At 39.6% G+C, this 18651-nt stretch overlaps 1 protein-coding gene and 1 long non-coding RNA gene across 10 annotated transcripts in view; one reads left to right on the plus strand and one right to left on the minus strand.

The window, feature by feature from the left end:
• The window catches only part of ZNF385B (zinc finger protein 385B), a 370262-nt gene extending 352320 nt beyond the window's left edge, over positions 1-17942 (plus strand). For all 9 annotated transcript variants that reach the window (XM_081814045.1, XM_081814044.1, XM_081814047.1 and 6 more), the window contains 4 exons: positions 12371-12616; positions 13492-13670; positions 14843-14944; positions 16444-17942. In XM_081814045.1, the coding sequence (XP_081670171.1) occupies positions 12371-12616; positions 13492-13670; positions 14843-14944; positions 16444-16662 (746 nt within the window). In that variant the 3' untranslated portion in view covers positions 16663-17942. The remainder of the gene's footprint in view (positions 1-12370; positions 12617-13491; positions 13671-14842; positions 14945-16443) is intronic.
• LOC145720511 (uncharacterized) lies at positions 11650-14849 on the minus strand. The gene is made up of 3 exons (XR_014143497.1): positions 14503-14849; positions 13466-13557; positions 11650-12520 (listed from the first exon to the last, which is right to left on the minus strand). It is a non-coding gene; the product is annotated as an uncharacterized LOC145720511 (long non-coding RNA).
• Positions 17943-18651: the final 709 nt, after the last annotated feature.

Here is an 18651-nt window from a genome sequence, read left to right on the forward strand (position 1 = left end):
GATGAGTTTATATATCTCAGGGCGTGGGTAGGATGGGAAAGAAATTTGTAGCCATAAGGCCCCATGTCACAGTATTCCTAAGGGATCTAGATGATGAGAACCTCTAGACAGCCCTTTGGGTGCCCAGGCCTCTTGATTAACATCACTTTTTAAAGGAGACTCTCTATGGTCAACAGACTTTCTCCTGCAACCCATAGGCCTTAAAGAAAAAGCCGCCTTTGACAATTTCATAATAAAGCAGCAGATTGAATTTGGGCACAAATGCTAGATTCAAAATGTGGAAGTATGATTGGCTTTTAGCCACAGTATATTTTTAAAAGGATTAGTGGTTTTCTTACACTTGCGCAGTCCAGCCGCTGAATGTCTGTAGCCTCCTTAGGACAGGCAGTACCCAGTCAGTCCATAAAGAGTGGCAGCCCACACCCCTCTCCCTGGGGCAGCCTGATGCAATGAGCTTGTTTGAAGAAAGTAATGGTTTTTTGTTTTTTTTTTTTTATTTTCTCTATTAAATAAAGATACATTTTTTAGATGAAGAAAGACTCGGTGCCCTCAATATCTCTCAGGCTGACCTTTCCCTTGTCAGTCTACCTGGAGTTTCAAAGCTAACCCCTAAATTCTGTATCTAGAGAGGGAAGAGATGGGAGGAGCAGAATTCAGATGTTTTTCCTTATACCTTGTGAATCCATGTTTCCTCTGTAAAGGGCCATTCATTTAGAAGGAAAAGAACCTACTCCTCATTCCACCTAGAAAATTAGTTTTTAGTCTTAGTCCTGGCTTTGAATCATTACTGCACCTACTCCCTGAGGGACTTGATTTGAGTGACAGGAGTTACTTATTCTATATTCCATAATAAAGCTGCCTCAGAAATAACTGTTTCACATCTCTCAGTGACAAATCGGAAAAGGGGCAATTTTTCAACCTGAAGAAGTTGAAATATGATTTCTCTATTGTACAAGTCAAATGGCTGGAAAACTACACAAAATAGGAGAAAGCTGTTCATTAGATTCCAGCTCTAGCAAACAAGCCCTCTTTTGTGCTCCCTTAGAAAAGTGACATGTTCACTAGAATCTGTGCCAACTCATTGATACAGAGGTGGGCTGCCAGCTTTTAACAGGGAGCTACTTGAAGATGCCACTGTTTTATCTGAGTGTGAGACTGGCAGCTTCTGCCCCCCAGCAAAGTGGCATGGAGACGATGGGGCAGTTGTCATGCAGAGCTAGGCAATGACTGTCATTTCATTGGACCACAGAATCACTGCAGGCTGTAGCCCAGTGGCCAGACCCCAACTGACATGGGCTTTCAAATGGAAAGAGCAGGATATCCTAACTCAGGACCACAGTCTGGCAGAAAACGGCAGTACAGGACCTGTTTTGAACTTACAAAATCGGTCACCTAATTTTCATGGGTCCTAAGGTACTTCAAATAAATAAGCTTTTTTGTTTTTTTAAAGTAAGGACCTAGAGGGGCACCTGGGTGGCTCAGTCGGTTAAGCGTCTGCCTTCGGCTCAGGTCATGATCCCAGGGTCCTGGGATCGAGCCCTGCATCAGGCTCCCTGCTTGGTGGGGAGCCTGCTTCTCCCTCTCCCTCTGCCTGCTGCTCCCCCACTTGCGCACGCTCTCTCTCTCTCTGTCAAATAAATAAATAAAATTAAAAAAAAAAATAAAGTAAGGACATACAGATTCGTATTCAGTGAAGAGTCAATTTTATAGATAATTTTCCCTGCTTCCAGGATTAGTCTAAAGGCCAAGATATGAAAATCAGACATAAACATAGTTAATTAGGAATTAGCAAGCTTCCCAGTGATCAACTGTGCTTGAAGAGGCAGGGTTTCTGGGATTTAGCTGGAGGCATGGTAATGTAGCGTTAGATGTGAAGGGGCCCCACCAGCATCAGTTGACCCAATGTATGATATTTGAGTGCTCTGAGAATTTTAAAAACTAGCTTTAATTTCCGTGTCTGTCCTTGGCTACTTGTGTCTCTGGGCTTGTCATGTAAGTACTCTGTTTTGTTTTCCACATCTGCAAAATGGCATATGCTATTTAGAGAACTCTTTCTGTTTCCAAAAGGTTGTTTAACAGTTCACCCTCAAGTGAGGCATCAAGGTCAGACATTTTCCAACAAGAAGTCCTGTGACTAATAAAACAAGTTGACTAACCTAGTAGGTGTTGTGAGATAAACTGGCCCCCACTATGCTGGGTAATGCTTGAGGACATCAGGAATTAGATCAAATCTAAAGGAGGAATCTAGTTGGAAGTAGCTAAATGGTGTCTAGAGGACTCCAAATGTACTGGGTCAGTCTCGGGCCACGTGGCATAAAGGTTATGTGCCTTGGGGATCTGGGTAGGCTGTGAGTGGTATCATCACTAAGATACAAAGCCTGTAAAATGACACCTTCAGTAATAGACATCTACTACCTAAAAGGGTGGAGAAAATTAAATAGTGGCATAAGACATAATACTTGGAATTTCTTAAAGAATATTATTGCATAAATATATCAATCATGTAACTGTTGGTAACTCAAATGAATATACTGTGATGTTATTTGTTATTGACTGCTTACAACATTGCCAGAATGAGTTGTTGAGCTACAAATCTCTGATGACTCTCCAAATGTAAGACCCACAGTATTGCTATGACTGAAACCTTGCTATGACAACAAGATACCAGTTTAGTTGCAAAGAGGATGGGCTCTACTTTGATATTTTTTTTCACATGTGCTTTAGATTTTTCTGGCATAGGTACATGCTTATTGATTCTATGTAAGCTTATATAGGATTCCTAATAAAGAAGATAATAAAATCTATAGGTTTGTTCATTTTATCAAATCAAAACATTGGACCAGGCACAATGTATTTGTTGTTATGACTCTGTCCTAGTACGTGTCAAGGAGACCTATTTTTAAGAGAATTATTTCAACCTCAAATGACATTAAATATTGATTGCTTATATATACCTTCAACAACAATAATACAGGTATTTTACATAATTAACAGCAAAAATGTCTGTTCTCTCTATATTTATTTCACTTTATGATTCAGCCATTAACAGTGAATTTCTAGTATTTTTATTTGTGAGGCTAAAAGGCACTGCATTGAATTGAACATTGCTTATTTTAACATATTGATTGCCCACCTATGGCTTTCTGTACACTGGACACAAAGATGAATTAGGACATTGTTGCAGGACTCAAGAATTTCTCTACCCTGGAAATAATTTTGACTGTGGAAAAGAAATTATAGTTAATGCAAGATCAAAATATAATTATATGAAGAGGGTTATGAGAGCATAGGCAAGGATAGGAGGGAGGAGGTGGGCTTGGCACCTAGAAGTAGCAAGATCTAGAAAGAAGTTTAATGGTAATCTAGACATGATGAGAGCCTGAAATGAGGCAGTGGCACATAGTAGATGCTGAAGAAATATCTGCTGGATAGAGTGAATAAGGCTGATAAAAGAAATATTTAGAAAGTAGTATCAGTAAATTTAGGTCATTCATTACACATAGAAAGTAAAAGAGGAAGAATTCAAGAGTTATTGCTGACAGTTCTGATGTACAACTAGTAATGTCATTGATTGATAAGGGGACTACTTGGAAGGGCTCCTAGGTGGAGATCATTCATTCAGTACCAGGTTGAGTTTGAAATACCCATGAAACATCCAAACTAGATGTTCCACAAACTATTAGGGGAAAAGAATCTTGAACCTGTGAGGAAGGTAGAGATTTCACCTATGGGATTTAGGAATCTATATCAATGTGGTAGAAGTTATTAGAGTAATTAGATCATATAACATCCAAAAGAGGACAAGAGAATCATCTTGAGGAATGCCAACACTAGGGGCAGGCAAAGAATAGGAGCTGGTGAGGGGGACTGTTGTAGAGGTTGAAGGAGAACCAGGCAAGGCCACTGTCTGTCGACATCAAGGGGGAAGAGCGTTTCAAGAAGGAACTTGGGCTCAGTACAAGAGAAGACTGAAGAGACACCATTGGTTTTGCAGGAGGGTAAGGATAAACAGGAAGAAAGGAAGTTGAAGAGCCACTTCACACGACCACTTCAAGTTCTGCACCAAAGGGAAGACAGGTGGAAGACTCCAGGAGTGAACCAAGTCAGGGAATGACTTTTGGAACATGGAAGTTTCAGAATTTTGTAAACCGAAACAAAGAACCCAGTAGAAAGAAAGTAGCCAGCACTATAGGAAAGAGAGAAGAAATGTAAAAGATAGATAAGTGGAAGCATATACCTTTTACTCAGAGATGTAAAGAAAATAGGTACAAACAGAAGAAAATGTAGCATCAGGGACAAACACATCCAGCTTCCTCATTTCTGTAAGAAACAGGACACTAGACGTTTGCTAATGAAAGGTTGGTGATATTGGTAGGGAACTTAAGAAGAAGGATAAATTTTCCATGGGGAAGCTGACTGTGTTTATTCCCCTTATAGAATCACTTTTTCCCCCTTTGTTTGTCAGATTTATTGACCTGTTCTTCAGGTATAGAAGTTTTTACTATATATGTTTCTAATTTAAGCAAATCTCATCTGTAAGATTATAAAATTTTAAAATAAGGATATGTGGTTATTGCATTGCCAAGAGAGCCATTCTTTCAAAAAAAAAAAACTCTTAAAAAAAAAGAAAAGGAGAGAGGGAAACAAACCATAAGAGACTGTTAACAATGGACAACAAACTGAGGGTTGATGGAGGGAGGCAGGTGGGGGATGAGCTAGATGGGTGATAGGGATTAAGGAGGGCACTTGTTGTGATGAGCACTGGGTGTTGTTTGTAAGTGATGAATCACTGAATTCTACTCCAGAAACCAATATTGCACTATATGCTAAGTAAAATTTAAATTTGAAAAAAAAAAAAAAAACTCTTTTAAATAGTCCATTCAAATTACTACCAAATTTTCCAAGATCTTTTTGCACATACCTTTCAGGAAAACATCTAATAAATAAAAGGGGGTAACTGACTGTTGCATCTGATCATTATCTGCAATGTTGGTCTTTTCTTCCTGCTCCTTTAGACAGGTGCAGACCTGTTAATACTAGAAATGAATGCCCCTTTCTTTGTGTATCCACCAATATAGTGATGCTCTAGCATCTGTACATCTCTTATTACATTTTGTTTTGCAAAGAACGCCAGGGTACCAAATTGGCTTATTCATCTTGCAGCTTGCGTGCTGCTGCCCTCCCCTACCGCCCAAGTCCATTAACTGTCTGAATGCAATTCCACTTTAAACTTTAAAATATCTGTCATCAGTTGGTGGTTTTTGTCACTTTTATTGTGTCAAATGTGTAGATAAGGAAGGGACAAATGAAGCAAAGAGTTAGGAAGTCTTCCACAGCACACCAATCAACAAGCATACAGGTTTGCAGTGTTTTAGGGGCTTGGGTTTTTTTGGTGTGATACAGAACCCCACGGGCTTTTTAGCTTCACTTCTCACAAGACTGCACAACTAGTAAGGAAGTATGTACTGTGACTGACACCCATTAATTTCTCATTATTTAGAAAGTGGGAAAATAAAACAGAGGAGAATGATTTCAGAATTCCTTATCAAAGTGAGCTAACTTGGTTTAATGAGTGGTAAGCACTAATGCAGCATTGCTTTGTTTTTTGGAATACAAATGAGATGCCGGACAAGGTGCTTGTGAATACAGGAAAGAATATGACCAGCAGTCCTTTCCCTGCATGCCTCTGTTGCTAATTCTTTTTGGTAAAATATTAAGTATAAAAAGGAAAATTTAATTGTACAAAGAAGTGACAAGCAGTATATTTCAGTGACCTCAGAAAGCACAAAGAACAATTCTGTTAAAGTTGTGGCCTTGGTTTCCTGAGCACTTTTCTCAAGTTAAAAAACAACAACAACAACAACAGATTTGACCAAGCACTTCACAAAAGAAGGTATATAATTGGCCAGTAAAAATAGGCAAAGGTGTTCAATACCATTAGGCAGTAGGGAAATACAAACGAAAACCCCAGTGAGACACCACCACAGCTCCACCCGAATGGCTGAACCCAAGAGGACTGACAGCGCTGATACCGTGTGTTGGGGAGGGGGTACAACAGCTGGAATTCTCACATGCTCCTGGTAGGAATATAAATCACAAGGATTTTGGAAAACTGTCTTTAGAATCTCCTAAAGCTCGATAGAGATAGATGATAGATAGATAGATCTATATATCTAATGGCCCAGCAATTCCACTCCCATGCATATACATTGACCATAAATGAGTACTTACGTCTACCAAAAATACATATAAGAATGTTTATAGTAGCATTATTCAGAATAGCCCAAAACTGAAAATATTCCAAATATTTATCAATAGTAAATAAATGGTGGCATAGTCATACAATGGAATACTCTTCAGCTCTTAGAAACAAAGTTCTATGTACAGCAACATGGATGAATCTTATAGACATAATGTTGAGTGAAAGAAGCCAGACACAAAAGAATACATATTGTGTGATTACACTTCTATGAAGTTCAAAAATAGGCAAAACTGATCTAAGTTGATAGAGATGAGGAAGGTGGTTACCTTGGAGGGAGGGGGAGTATCAACTGATCGGAGATTCAGGGGAGACCTCTAGGATGGTGGAAACATCTATAGCCTTATATCTTATGTATCAGTATCTTGCATCTTGTATTTCCTACATGTCTTATATCTTCTGTTTCAACAAATGCATGCATATGCATAAATTCATTAAACTTTATGTACTTTCTCATTCCTCAGAGACATCAGATATCAGAAAGTCTGGTCTTATCGAAACTTTAGTCTCTTATCCAACTGAACACCTCCTTCTTCTGGCTTAGGTTGGACCACGAGAAGGCGCATAGTCTGCTGTTCCCTTCTTCCCTATCCTATAATTTCTAGTGCTTGCCCTTTCCAATTGTTAGGGATAGGGGGAGAAATTAGAGAAGAAATGGCCAATGTTTTTGTACTTAATGACAGTCATTGATGCCCTCTGCGTGGCAGGTGTCTAGACGCTGTCTCTCTCTGGAGGACCATGTGTAAGGTCTTCATGTGGTTCTTCCAATCCTTCCACAGCTCCCACCACCAGAGAAGTCCACTCCTCAACCTCTTGCTGCCAGGGTCCTGGTGATCAGCCTTCTCTTCAGTTACCTGTAACAGGGCTCAAGCCTGACCGCCTTTCAAGATGTCCTATTGACCCAAAGAAAACTCGTTCAACCTTGACATGCCAAACTGAGATTACAGGTCCTTCAACTTCTGACCTTTCTTGGTCTAGCTCATCTGTCCCCAACCTTCCTTTCCCCTACTTCACCTGGTATGAGGGGCAGATGACTAAGATCAGAAGTTGTCAGACTGGGAAATGAAATGCCAGTGTCCCTTCTTACATGCACTTCTGGTTTTGCTACTTTGGCTAGATTCAGAAGCATCCAACGAGGACAGAAGCTCCTGATGCCAGTGAGTCCTCCGATCCTTAGATAGTCTAGAGAAGTGCATGAAAAGATGTTGGTAGCAAGATAAGTTCTACTACCTCTTAGAAATGCTACACGTTTGTGTCTGGGGTGTTCCTTGGGGACTTACTCTAAGATGCTGAGATACTGATGGCCAATTGCTTTCAGTTTGGGCTTGAATCCTTCATTCTGAGGCAACCAAACTCCCATTCTGTATCTATTTAACATGGTAAAGCAGAAATAACCCAAATATCAAAGAAGATTAGTTGAATAAATTATAGTACCTCCATATGAGTAAGTATCATTTGTTATAAATCATGATCCAACTCTATATTTACTGACATGGAAAGATATTCTTGATTTATTGCTAATTGAAAAATGTTAGTGACCTCATGTTTCTGTCTATTCACATATATTATTGTGTAAATAGTATGAAGTAACAGTTATGATTATAATAATCTAGGTCAAGTGTTGGCAAACTACTACCTGTGTGGGCTAAAGCTAGCCTGCTGCCTATTTTTGTAAATAAAGTTTTATTAGATCACAGCCATGCTGGTGGCTGCTTTCCTGCTATAATAGCAAAGCTTAGTAGTTGCAACAGAAACAGTATGGCCTACAAAGCTTAATGTATTTTTACCATCTGGTGCTTTATGGAAAAAGTTTATTTTAGGTGATGGAATCATGGGTGATTTTTAAAAGTTTTTTGTATGACTTTATTTTCTATATTGAACATAAATTTATTATATAAAATATGTATCTGTTATTAAACCATTAAAACCTGGTTAGAAAAAACTTATATTAGTAACATTAAACTAAAGAGTAACCTTGTAAGTGGAATCATAAAAATTGGATTTTAGGTTCCAAAGTTCTACTTCGAAATATAAGATCTACAATGTAGTTATAATATTATTTTGATTATTTTTTTAAATTAAGACCTATATATGGATATGAGTCTTCTAGTTACCAACAGGATTAGTTTCTGAAAACTGCTTCCAGAACTTCTGGCATGTTCTTTTCATCTTCTGTGTTAGCTTATTTGTCCTCTGAAGCTGTGTTTTCAGTGATATAGCGCTAAGTTTGATGAACAGGTGGGTTAATCTGAGTAAAGTTTTGGAGTAAAAAATAACTGTGACGAATAAATATCGAAGACTGATTTCCTTCACATAGTTTATCAACTAGATATGAAAACAGTTCCAAAATGGGAGGTTTTCAAAATGCTTAGAACTTTGGGAAATAAGTAAATCAATGTGGAACCTTCCACGACAGCTACTTTGAAGAATTAAATTCACTTGGATGCATAAATTACAGATATTTGTTACAAAGGACAATTCTGATGTAGCTAAGCAAATTTTGCTTCGAAGTCTTATAGGATAAAACCTAAAAAAAGGCATTTGAGTAATCAGAAAATAATGAAGACAGTCAGAAGACCTGCTAAGTAACACTAGGTGAGGGACTACTTGAAAATGGAATTCACATTAACCAGAAGTTCCAGATGACATGCATCTTTTTTAAAAGAAACAGAAGTAAACAGTATATTCATTAAACTTTCAAATACACAAAATAAGGAGGCTTTAAAAAATGCCAACAAGAAAAGAAAAATAACAGAAAGGATTTTGATAAAAATATAAAGCAATTAAAATGAGAAATAACAAAATTAAGCTTTGAAGCTTATAAATTTGTACATCCAGAAAGAATGCCAAAATTTAAATATATTATTGCATTGATGATTTTAGGATCTGCTTTATCGACTAACTAGTATCAATCCAATGGCAGAATTTCCTAAATATGATGGAACCATTTACACGTTTTCAGGGTCAAAATTTATCCCTGTATTCACAAAGCTTAAGACTCTGGCCTATCTAGAGGATAAAAAGTAAAACATGATTTATGTAAAGATACCATATCTCTTAATATTTTTAAAGGAAAATGGCCTCCCTTAGTATCCATTTCACGAGTCTTAAGATATTCTCTACCTTCTGATTCAACTCACCTTTATAATAATATCTCTCGTTACACCTGTTGCCATCATCTATGCTGAGCTAGCAGGTATTAAGCAAGCAAACCCCAAGCTTTCTAACACCTAAGCATCTCCTCATGTTTCCACCTCTAACCATTCACTTCCGGTTCCCTCTCACCTCATCCTGTGCTTATCTAAATCTGACCTTCAAAACCTGGCCAAAATATCACTTCCTTTATAAAGAATGCCTCTCTCTTCCTGACCAAAAGAAATCATTTCCTGCTCCATGCTCCCATGCCTCTTACCTGTTTCTGTCATAGAGATCTCTGAGTGACTATCTCATTTTCCCTGCTAAACTTCTATTTTCTTAGTCTATACCTACTTTATTTACTATTCTCTTCAGTGTCTAGCACATTGTCAGCAATAGCATTTTGTTAATATTCATTTGTTAATGAATAAATGACTTCTTTTGAAAAGGAGATATGGAAAGGAAATCTGTTTAATTTTTCTTAAAGAAATAGGAATAGAGAGAAAAAGATAATTCTGTCCATCTTCTCTGAATCAGATGATTGTTGAATAGGCTAGATATTTTCACTGAAGGCATATATGCTTTAAAACTAAAGAAAGCAACAGCTTTATCACATCTCCAGTGACCACTGTATGCCTTTTATAATGTTAATGCCACATGAAGTCCACCCTTTGTGCAGGAAGATGAATACACTACCCAGTGAATAGTTAGAGAAAACCTCATGCTCATTTATGCCACCTACTAATCTGTGGGACATTATTCAGTTTTGATGAGCCTGAGTTTTCTCATCTTTGAGATGGGAATAATTATTTTCAGCCTTACCTATTTCACAAGTTTGTTGTGACAGATAATAAGATAATGTAAATGATGGCACTTTGTAAATTGTAACATTCTATATAAATAAGAGTATATGAGGGAGCTCAATATAAGGGACAATAAAATAAATACAAATAAGAGAGAGAATGAGTAAATGACTAAAACAGGTCAGATTCTTTAGGTGAAATTTATATGAAATATCTTATGAAATGCTTGAAGCAAAGATTTTGCTCTGCAATAACTTGAGTTCCATCACAAGAAACTGAGTAATTCTATAGGTGCAAATGTTAAGATTACTGAATTATTTCACTGCTTTGTGAGTTCTATAATATTGTAAAATCAGTCTGAGGGATCCTTATAGATGAGAGTTCCAAGCCTGAAATAATCTTCAATCTAATTTACTTACTGTTACCATTTAAGAAGATTGATTTTATTTCCTTCTCTCATGCTATGAAAGTCAGTTTAGTAAGAGTCTAAGATCTTTTCCATCATACTTCATGGCATCCTGAAGTTTTAATAAACTTGCTGAAAAGGAATATAAATTGTGAAACCCAAGGATAAGAAATGAATCTGAGCATTTACTTATTCCAAACACCATCCAGATCTGGAATTCATCTATAGAATCCCCGCTAGTCTTGACCTGGATGGATTCAATGCAGAAAAAGGGATGGAAATCAACTGTTGATCCCAAAATCAAACAGGTAGAAATATGATCTCCCATTATTTTTGATGCAAATGAAACCTTTGGCTTCGCCCCATCTGCAGAACAGACACACACTATCATGTTGCAGTTCCTCCAGTCACTCCTTCCCTCTTGGTGATCCAGGCCCATGGCACACAGTTCCAAATTAGCTAGGACAATTAACAAATAAGTTTTCAGTTTTAATCTCCTTCCCCTCTTAATAAGACTTTATCAGCACATCAGTAGACATTTTCTGAGAGCACCAGCTCTACTCAGCTTAAATGTGTGATGGATTAGGCTGTTGCCTAAGAAGTTCCAGTTTCTTTCCCAAAGGAGCCACTGAACAGAACCTGTCTTGAATAGCAAATGTACCCTGAAGAGTGAAATTCTGTTAAAGTCACTCTGAGCCTCCTTATAGCTTGCAGCATGGACCTTGAGAATTAGAACATTTAGTAGCTACATGATCAAAATGCCAAGATGTCTATAAATGATTTGGCTAATCCTCATATTGTGCTTATGGTTAACGTCATTACTTAAAACTTAAGATTTTAGGGGCGGCTGGCTGGCCTAACTGGTAGAATATGTGACTCTTGATCTCAGGGTCGTGAGTTTGAGCCCCACGTTGAGGGTAGAGTTTACTTAAAAAAAAAAAAAACATAATTTAGACTGGTAGTCATAAGTATAATGAATTAAATCTTTGTATCTTGTATTTTATTTATTTATTTATTTTTAATTTTATTTATTTATTTGACAGAGAGATAGCGAGAGCAGGAACACAAGCAGGGGGAGTGGGAGAGGGAGAAGTAGGCTTCCTGCCAAGCAGGGAGCCCAATGCTGGGCTCGATCCCAGGACCCTGGGATCATGACCTGAGCCGAAGGCAGACGCTTAACAACTGAGCCACCCAGGCGCCCACATCTTGTATTTTAGATAAATTGCTTTGCCATTCAAAGAGCAGCAAAAACTTAACTGACCATAACCCAAATTAACCATGCTTCTTCCCTCACCTCTACCTCAATACCCCAAAGTTAAAATGCTAACTTGGTATAAAAACTGAATTTTAATTTCATGTCCATGTCATAATGAAAGCATGAATAGTCAAATGAAACCACAATTGACGATTGACTTATTTCACGCTACCATCATATCATGTACTCGTATTGGAAAGAAGTTGGTTTTCCTATACATGAAAAACTTCCCTGGAGCATAATTTACAACTCAAGGATCTCAGAAAGTTACATGCCACCAGTGGGAGAAAAAAAGTCATTTTTCGTAAGTCATCATAATCTAGGGGTGAGCTGATACTGGAAACTGATGGCATGGAGTTCTTTTTCAATCAAGTCCAATGAACTAAAATCTGTGCTGGAGATTAAAACTATATATGGAAATCCATTTTCTATGTGTAATTCCTCTATGTCAATTTTCCATGTGTTGATACGGTACATGAAGTGTCAATATGATCTCTCTGCGTCTCTCTTAGAAAATAAAGGGAAGCTAAAAGTCAACAGTTGCAGTCAGCCATCAGGCTCCGAAGGGGGCTCCTATCTCCTCAAATCTGGCACAGCATCCTTGCCACCTGGGACAGCCGCTTCTCCCTCGAAGAGCACAAACGGAGCTCCTGGTACTGTTTCTGAATCAGAAGAAGAAAAAGCCAAAAAATTACTGTATTGTTCACTATGCAAAGTGGCTGTGAACTCCCTGTCCCAGCTAGAGGCACACAACACAGGTTAGCAGCTATCATTTGAATTTAAATCGTGCTTATGACAAAACCCAACTTTTCCCAGCAGAATACCGTATCTTTTGTTGTTCAGACGTTAGGTTTGTTCTGTGTCTTCTCTGCTTTTTTGACTCAAAGGAATGATTTTAAGAAAAGTAGGATATCATAATTTTGGAAACAGCAAGGCAAAAGTTTAAAGCAAATTGGAGATAAAACTTATTCTGTTCTTTATTTTCTCAAAAGCATCTAATATTTCCCAAAACTCATTACGATGAAGTGACAGAGATGAAGACAAATATCTATGCACAATGTTCACTGCAACACACTTAGAAAAAAAGAGAAACAATTTAAAAGTCCCTCAGTAGGGAAACGTCAAATGCTATATTATAGTAACCCCACATGAGAGAACATAGTGCTCCGTCATTAAAATGTAACTATTAAAAAAAAAAGTATATGATTTGCTGTGTGAAATTTTCAGGATATTTAACTAGTATGATCCCAATTTTGAAAATATACGTATTTTTTAGTATATAAACAAAACAAAACCTGAAAAAGAAAACTAAAATGATAACAGTCGTTATCTCTGAGTGGTGAAAATATAGGGTAATCTTACTTATGCTTCTCTATACTTGCCATATTTTCTCCATAATATACTCATGTTTTCCCATTTTTTTACCACAAAAATGTGTTGAATAAGCAGTGTCATTGTTTATAATAAATAAAAACTGTTTATAATCAGCATTAAAATGATTATTTTTTTAAAAAGCAATGAGAAATTCGGCCTGAAGATAAACTTCTCAAAGATAAGAAAACAGAGAGCTATTCATATATCTATTCAGTTCTTAAATAGCTACTTACTTAATGTATGTCTCTTTCTGTCTTAGGATCTAAACACAAGACCATGGTTGAAGCTCGTAATGGGGCTGGTCCAATTAAGTCCTATCCTAGACCTGGATCAAGGTTAAAGATGCAGAATGGCAGTAAGGGCTCAGGACTACAGAACAAGACATTTCATTGTGAAATCTGTGATGTTCATGTTAATTCAGAAATTCAGCTCAAGCAGGTAATGTATCCTGAATTAGTATTCACTGTTGTTGGGTCACCACCAATGAAGTTTTAAATTATAGGTGAGGTTCGGTGGGGTGAGGTCTGGAGCAGATGACCAAGAAAGAATTCTTGAGATGTCTTTGGTGCAAAATGGTGGTTTATTAAAGCCCAGGGACAGGACCCGCGGGCAGAATGAGCTGCGGCCCCAGGGCTGTGAGGCGTGGCGGATTATATACTCAGGAGTTGGGGAGGTGAGGACAAAGGGGGTGTCCAGAGGACTGTCATATGCTAAAGAAGACTCTCAGGATACTGGAGGCCTGGTTATTGATTGTCAAGCCAAGGCTGTTTTTCCCTCTAATGAGGCACTAACAGGAAGACAGTCGGGAGTTTCCTGGAGGAATGTTACGTTCCTCCTAATACACGTCCTTGTCAATGGGCTTCAGGTTCAAAAAGAAATTCCAATTTTATTTACATTTCCTTCCGCCTCAGCCTCCCTTTATTTTATGGAGGGGAGGGTGATGTTAGGGCTTCCGGAAACTGAGTTCTGGGTCTCTGGAAGTTAGGCTATTGGTAAGAAAGCTCCTTCCTTGTAAATCACTAGGACATTTGTGAACTGAGGGAAACTCCTCTCCTGTAGGACCGTGATCTCGATCAGTTAACCACCTGTTTTTCCTTTAGGGCAGCCAGGAGTGCCTGAGGAATGTCACATATATCACATTGTGGGGGGGGAGGGTGTAGGGTGTCAGCTTCTGCTTTGTCCTCAGCTAGCCTTCTGCTCCCTCATCAACCACTGGCTTGTGTATCTAATCTACATGATGGTTCTGGGCTAGGTGAGTACAGCATTCAACCTGGAGCTTGTAGTCAGTCGAGCAGGAACTTCTGGAAGACAAGATGTTCAGCCTGTCTTTCACAGACCAAAAGGTGGTTAGGGAGACAGACTCATCAGTCACGACGGTAACAACAGGCAAAGCCAGGTAAGTACTACAGAGAAAGGAAAGGAAGAGAGGCATCACAACTGAGTGGGGAGCAAGTCTGAATTTTGAGAGCGCGGTGATCTAATCCTCACCACCGGGGAACTGTGGAGCCAGAACTGGGAATGGAGCAACCTGCTACCTCTATCTAGGAAATATATTTTACATGGAGTAAAGCTCACATTTAGATTCAGCTAATGCATCAAACTTTTTTCAGCACATTTCTAGCCGAAGGCATAAGGATCGAGTTGCAGGGAAACCACTGAAGCCGAAATACAGCCCTTACAATAAACTCCAGCGGAGCCCAAGCATTTTAGCAGTAAGTTCACCTCACCTGCTCACTTGTTTCGTGGGTCCACCTTCCTGGCTTAGGCAGGGACTGTGGGTTAGGAGGGCCTAGGGAATAACTGGTCCTGAAAGGTTTTGAATTTCCGTAGCCGTCATAGACAGAAGTTTAGAAGTTTAGAAGGAACTGCTTAGTCTCTGCTGTAGGACACCTTGAAGGAAGCTGCTTTAGAGATGAGAAACTGAACCTCTTTAAGAGCTAATACCTTACTCTTTACCAGGACATTTTCCAAAGACTACCTTCTTTAGCATATAAAGAAAAACAAAGGCTCAGGAACAAAGACAAGTAATCCTGAGGAATCCTGGAATGTGTTGAACCTGGAAGAGGGCTTGCTTTCCTTAAACAAAACTCCATCCATTTGATACCGTCCTCCTTTCTAGAGAGCTCTCCCTCTCCTCCCTCCTACACCCACCTCTCCACCCCTCCTTCTCCAGAAAGTAAAGTGGGTGTTGGTATTACTCTCTCTTTCCCTGTCTAGCAGGCATGTTGGTATTCAGCCTGTCCTAACTGCTCTCAATATGTGCTGTTTTCAGTTTCTTTGCAAAAATACCCAGGGGCGCCAGCAATAGATGTCATATAAATACCCAGATGGATGGATTTTATAATCTCCCTGGGACTTAGCCCCGTGTGGCATTCCATTTGAGGTTGAAGCGGGATTGGCCAGCTGGAGGCGATGCTCCCAGCTTCTGCAAAGCCTCCATCTGATGCTGCAAGCAGGTGTTACCTGCATTAAACAAATCCAGTGTGCAAAGCTTCTCCTGATTGCAAAAGAGAGAAATTAAGGATTGATTTCTTACTTTACAAGAAGATTCCACCTTGGGATTCCTTTAAAAAGAGAACGTTTCTAGCACACTTACAGTCCTTCCCAACGACAGAAATTTGAGTTAGCTGCAGTTTTTCAGGGAATACTCTTTAAGTGGCCAGAGAAAGAGGTGCACACTGACTTTGTTTTCATGACGCTTAACAGGTCCCTAACGTCCTGAACCCCAGTTACTTCACCCAGTGCAGCTCTTCAGAGACAAGTGTAGGGTCAGGCATACTCCCCCCTCCCCCCCCACCCCGCCCAGAAAACCTCTCTCAAAGCTGCACTGTGGTTTACGAGTAGTCAGAATTTTAAATTGAGCTCCATTATCTAAGCAGGAAACTTTCTGGGTATGTTTGTTTTTTCTTTGTGAGAAGAAGCGGCACAAAATAGCTTTAGTATCTATTCAGAGAGGCTTCCCCCCCGCCCCCCCCCCGCTTCCTAGTGCCTAGAGGCAAGGGCCACCAGAAAAAGAGTGGAAATGGAAACAAATCAAAGCAAAGGTATGCCAAGAGCCTCTGAAAAACAGCCTTGTGAAAATAATTTCCTGACTTTTGAGAGTCACGGTCTTGAAAAGCTGACTTCTTAACGTCTGTGTTGCGAAAAGATGTCCGCGGTGCTTATCGAAAACCATCTCCCCACCCCGTTCCCGGTTCTCTCCCTCCGTTAGGCAAAACTTGCATTCCAGAAAGACATGATGAAGCCTTTGGCCCCGGCCTTCCTGTCGTCGCCCCTGGCGGCGGCGGCCGCGGTGTCGTCGGCGCTGTCGCTGCCGCCCCGGCCGTCGGCGTCGCTCTTCCAGGCGCCCGCCATCCCCCCCGCGCTGCTGCGGCCCGGCCACGGGCCCATCCGCGCCACGCCCGCCTCCATCCTCTTCGCGCCGTACTGACGGCCGGCGCCCCGGGGCCGCTGCAGGGGGAGGGCCCGAGGGGTGCGGCGGCGGCGGGAGCGTTTGGCGTTGCAGCCCCCCCTCCACCTCCCCCAGCCACCACCCCAGCCCCGACTCCAAAGACTAAGAAATCAGTAGGCTCAAGAGTGCTGTTAGGGACCGCTCCCACCGTTAGGGATCTGAGCAGCCCAGGCTTTATGCCCCTGTTCCCTCCCCCCACCCCGCCCCTCTCCTCCACCGCACTCGATCTGTGTATCTGAGATAACTGGTTTCTTGCAAACGTATCGGTCAGAAAACAAAACAAAACAATGTATCTATATACCATTCTCTGACTCTTTTTCCATGGGTGTGATCTGGCTTAGAAAACGATAAGGAATATTTTCCTGACAGACTTGAAAACTAGGGTCTTCCTCACACGTCTGTAAATAACTCTGGAATCCAACTGGGCACATTCTAGTGTGGAACAAAAATAGATGAACACAAGTGCTTACTTGTGGATACCATCTTACCAACGGATCACAATGTTTTCTTTTCTGGTGTACTCTTGTCGACAGGGATTGTGTACTGTTTTAGACCCAAGTACTGTTGTATCCTGTGTAGTACTAGTTCTGTATCTCTTGTCTGAATTCAACATTTTTAGTTGCTGTGTAAATGTTAGGAAGCAAAGTAACTTTGAATTTTCTCTTTAAGAGAACAAAAGATAATGTATTTTGTTTATTTCACGTTTTATTTGGTGATATTTAAAAGAACTAGAAAGCCATATAATATAGCTATAATTACTACCTGTTTGCTATTTTTGTTTAACTTATTTTGTAGCTTCCTCACTTTAGTTTGAGTTGCTAAGCAAATGTATACAACCAGGAAAAAAGAGCTTCCTAAGTTGCACATTTTTGCACCTCTTGTGCATTCTGCAAGGAGACAATGAATCCATGTATTTCTACGTAATTATCTTTTTCATTTTTAACCTGTTTCATTTGTAATGATGCTACATAATTTTGTGGCTCCCTGATGCAATAATGTACAGAAGATAAAAAATTTATAATTGAACAATTTGTCTTTCTGTTCACCGAATATATTGCAGGTCATGCTCCCATGCCCCCCTTTCTAAACTGGTATCAACAAGACTGGAATGTTTGTGGTATCAGGGGCAAGAGGTATCATAAAACAACAAAATAGAGTGAACTCTTTTAGAGCATCTATATCTGCAATCTGTAAATGGTAAAATGTCTGTGTATTTTTTTAAATGTATCTTTTCAATAAAAGTACAAAAAGTAAAAGCCTGTTTGTGTTTTCAAAGTTACTTTCTCCTGAGATGCCTTCAATTTGAAATCATCTGATGAACAATTTTCAGTAGGTGCAAAGATTGCTCCTTACGTATTTAGCATTTTCAGCTCTTATTTGAAGCATTTTTATTTGTCATGTTTATTCATTACTGTTCACAGCATCTGTGTGAGGCAAGACTTTACTGCTCTTTTCCCTCTGAATCCCTAAGAAGTCGGGCCAAGTTGTGAGTGTAGCCCTAAATCACAGTAGTAGCCTGATAAAAATTTGTGACTCTGATTTTTTTTTTTAACTTTCTCTAAGTCTTCTAAATCCCTAACCCATCTTTCATTTGTGTCCAAGGCATTTATGATCTCCTTCTATTCCACTCCTCCCATCAGTCCACCCCTTTTTCCTTCCTACCTCATTCTCTTTTTAAGTGTAAAGATCAATACATCACTATTTGTTCTGGTTACCTGCTTAACGAACTACTTCAAAACTTAATGGCTTAAAATAACAACCATCTTATATCATGATTTCAGAGGTCAAGAATTCCAACCAGGCTTGGCTGGGCTGTTCTTCTGTTCGAGGAGGCATCAATATGAAGTCCCTTGGTAATACTTGGGGGAGGGGCGGTGTCTGGAGGCCCAAGATGGCTTCACTCACAGGTGTGCCTGGATGGTGGCTGGAAGGCTGAACTCCATTGGAACAGTTACCAGAAGACCTACA

Source organism: Leptonychotes weddellii, chromosome 3 (genome assembly GCF_054177405.1).
Source record: "Leptonychotes weddellii isolate Sample4059 chromosome 3, ASM5417740v2, whole genome shotgun sequence".
In the NCBI taxonomy this organism is placed as follows: domain Eukaryota; kingdom Metazoa; phylum Chordata; class Mammalia; order Carnivora; family Phocidae; genus Leptonychotes; species Leptonychotes weddellii.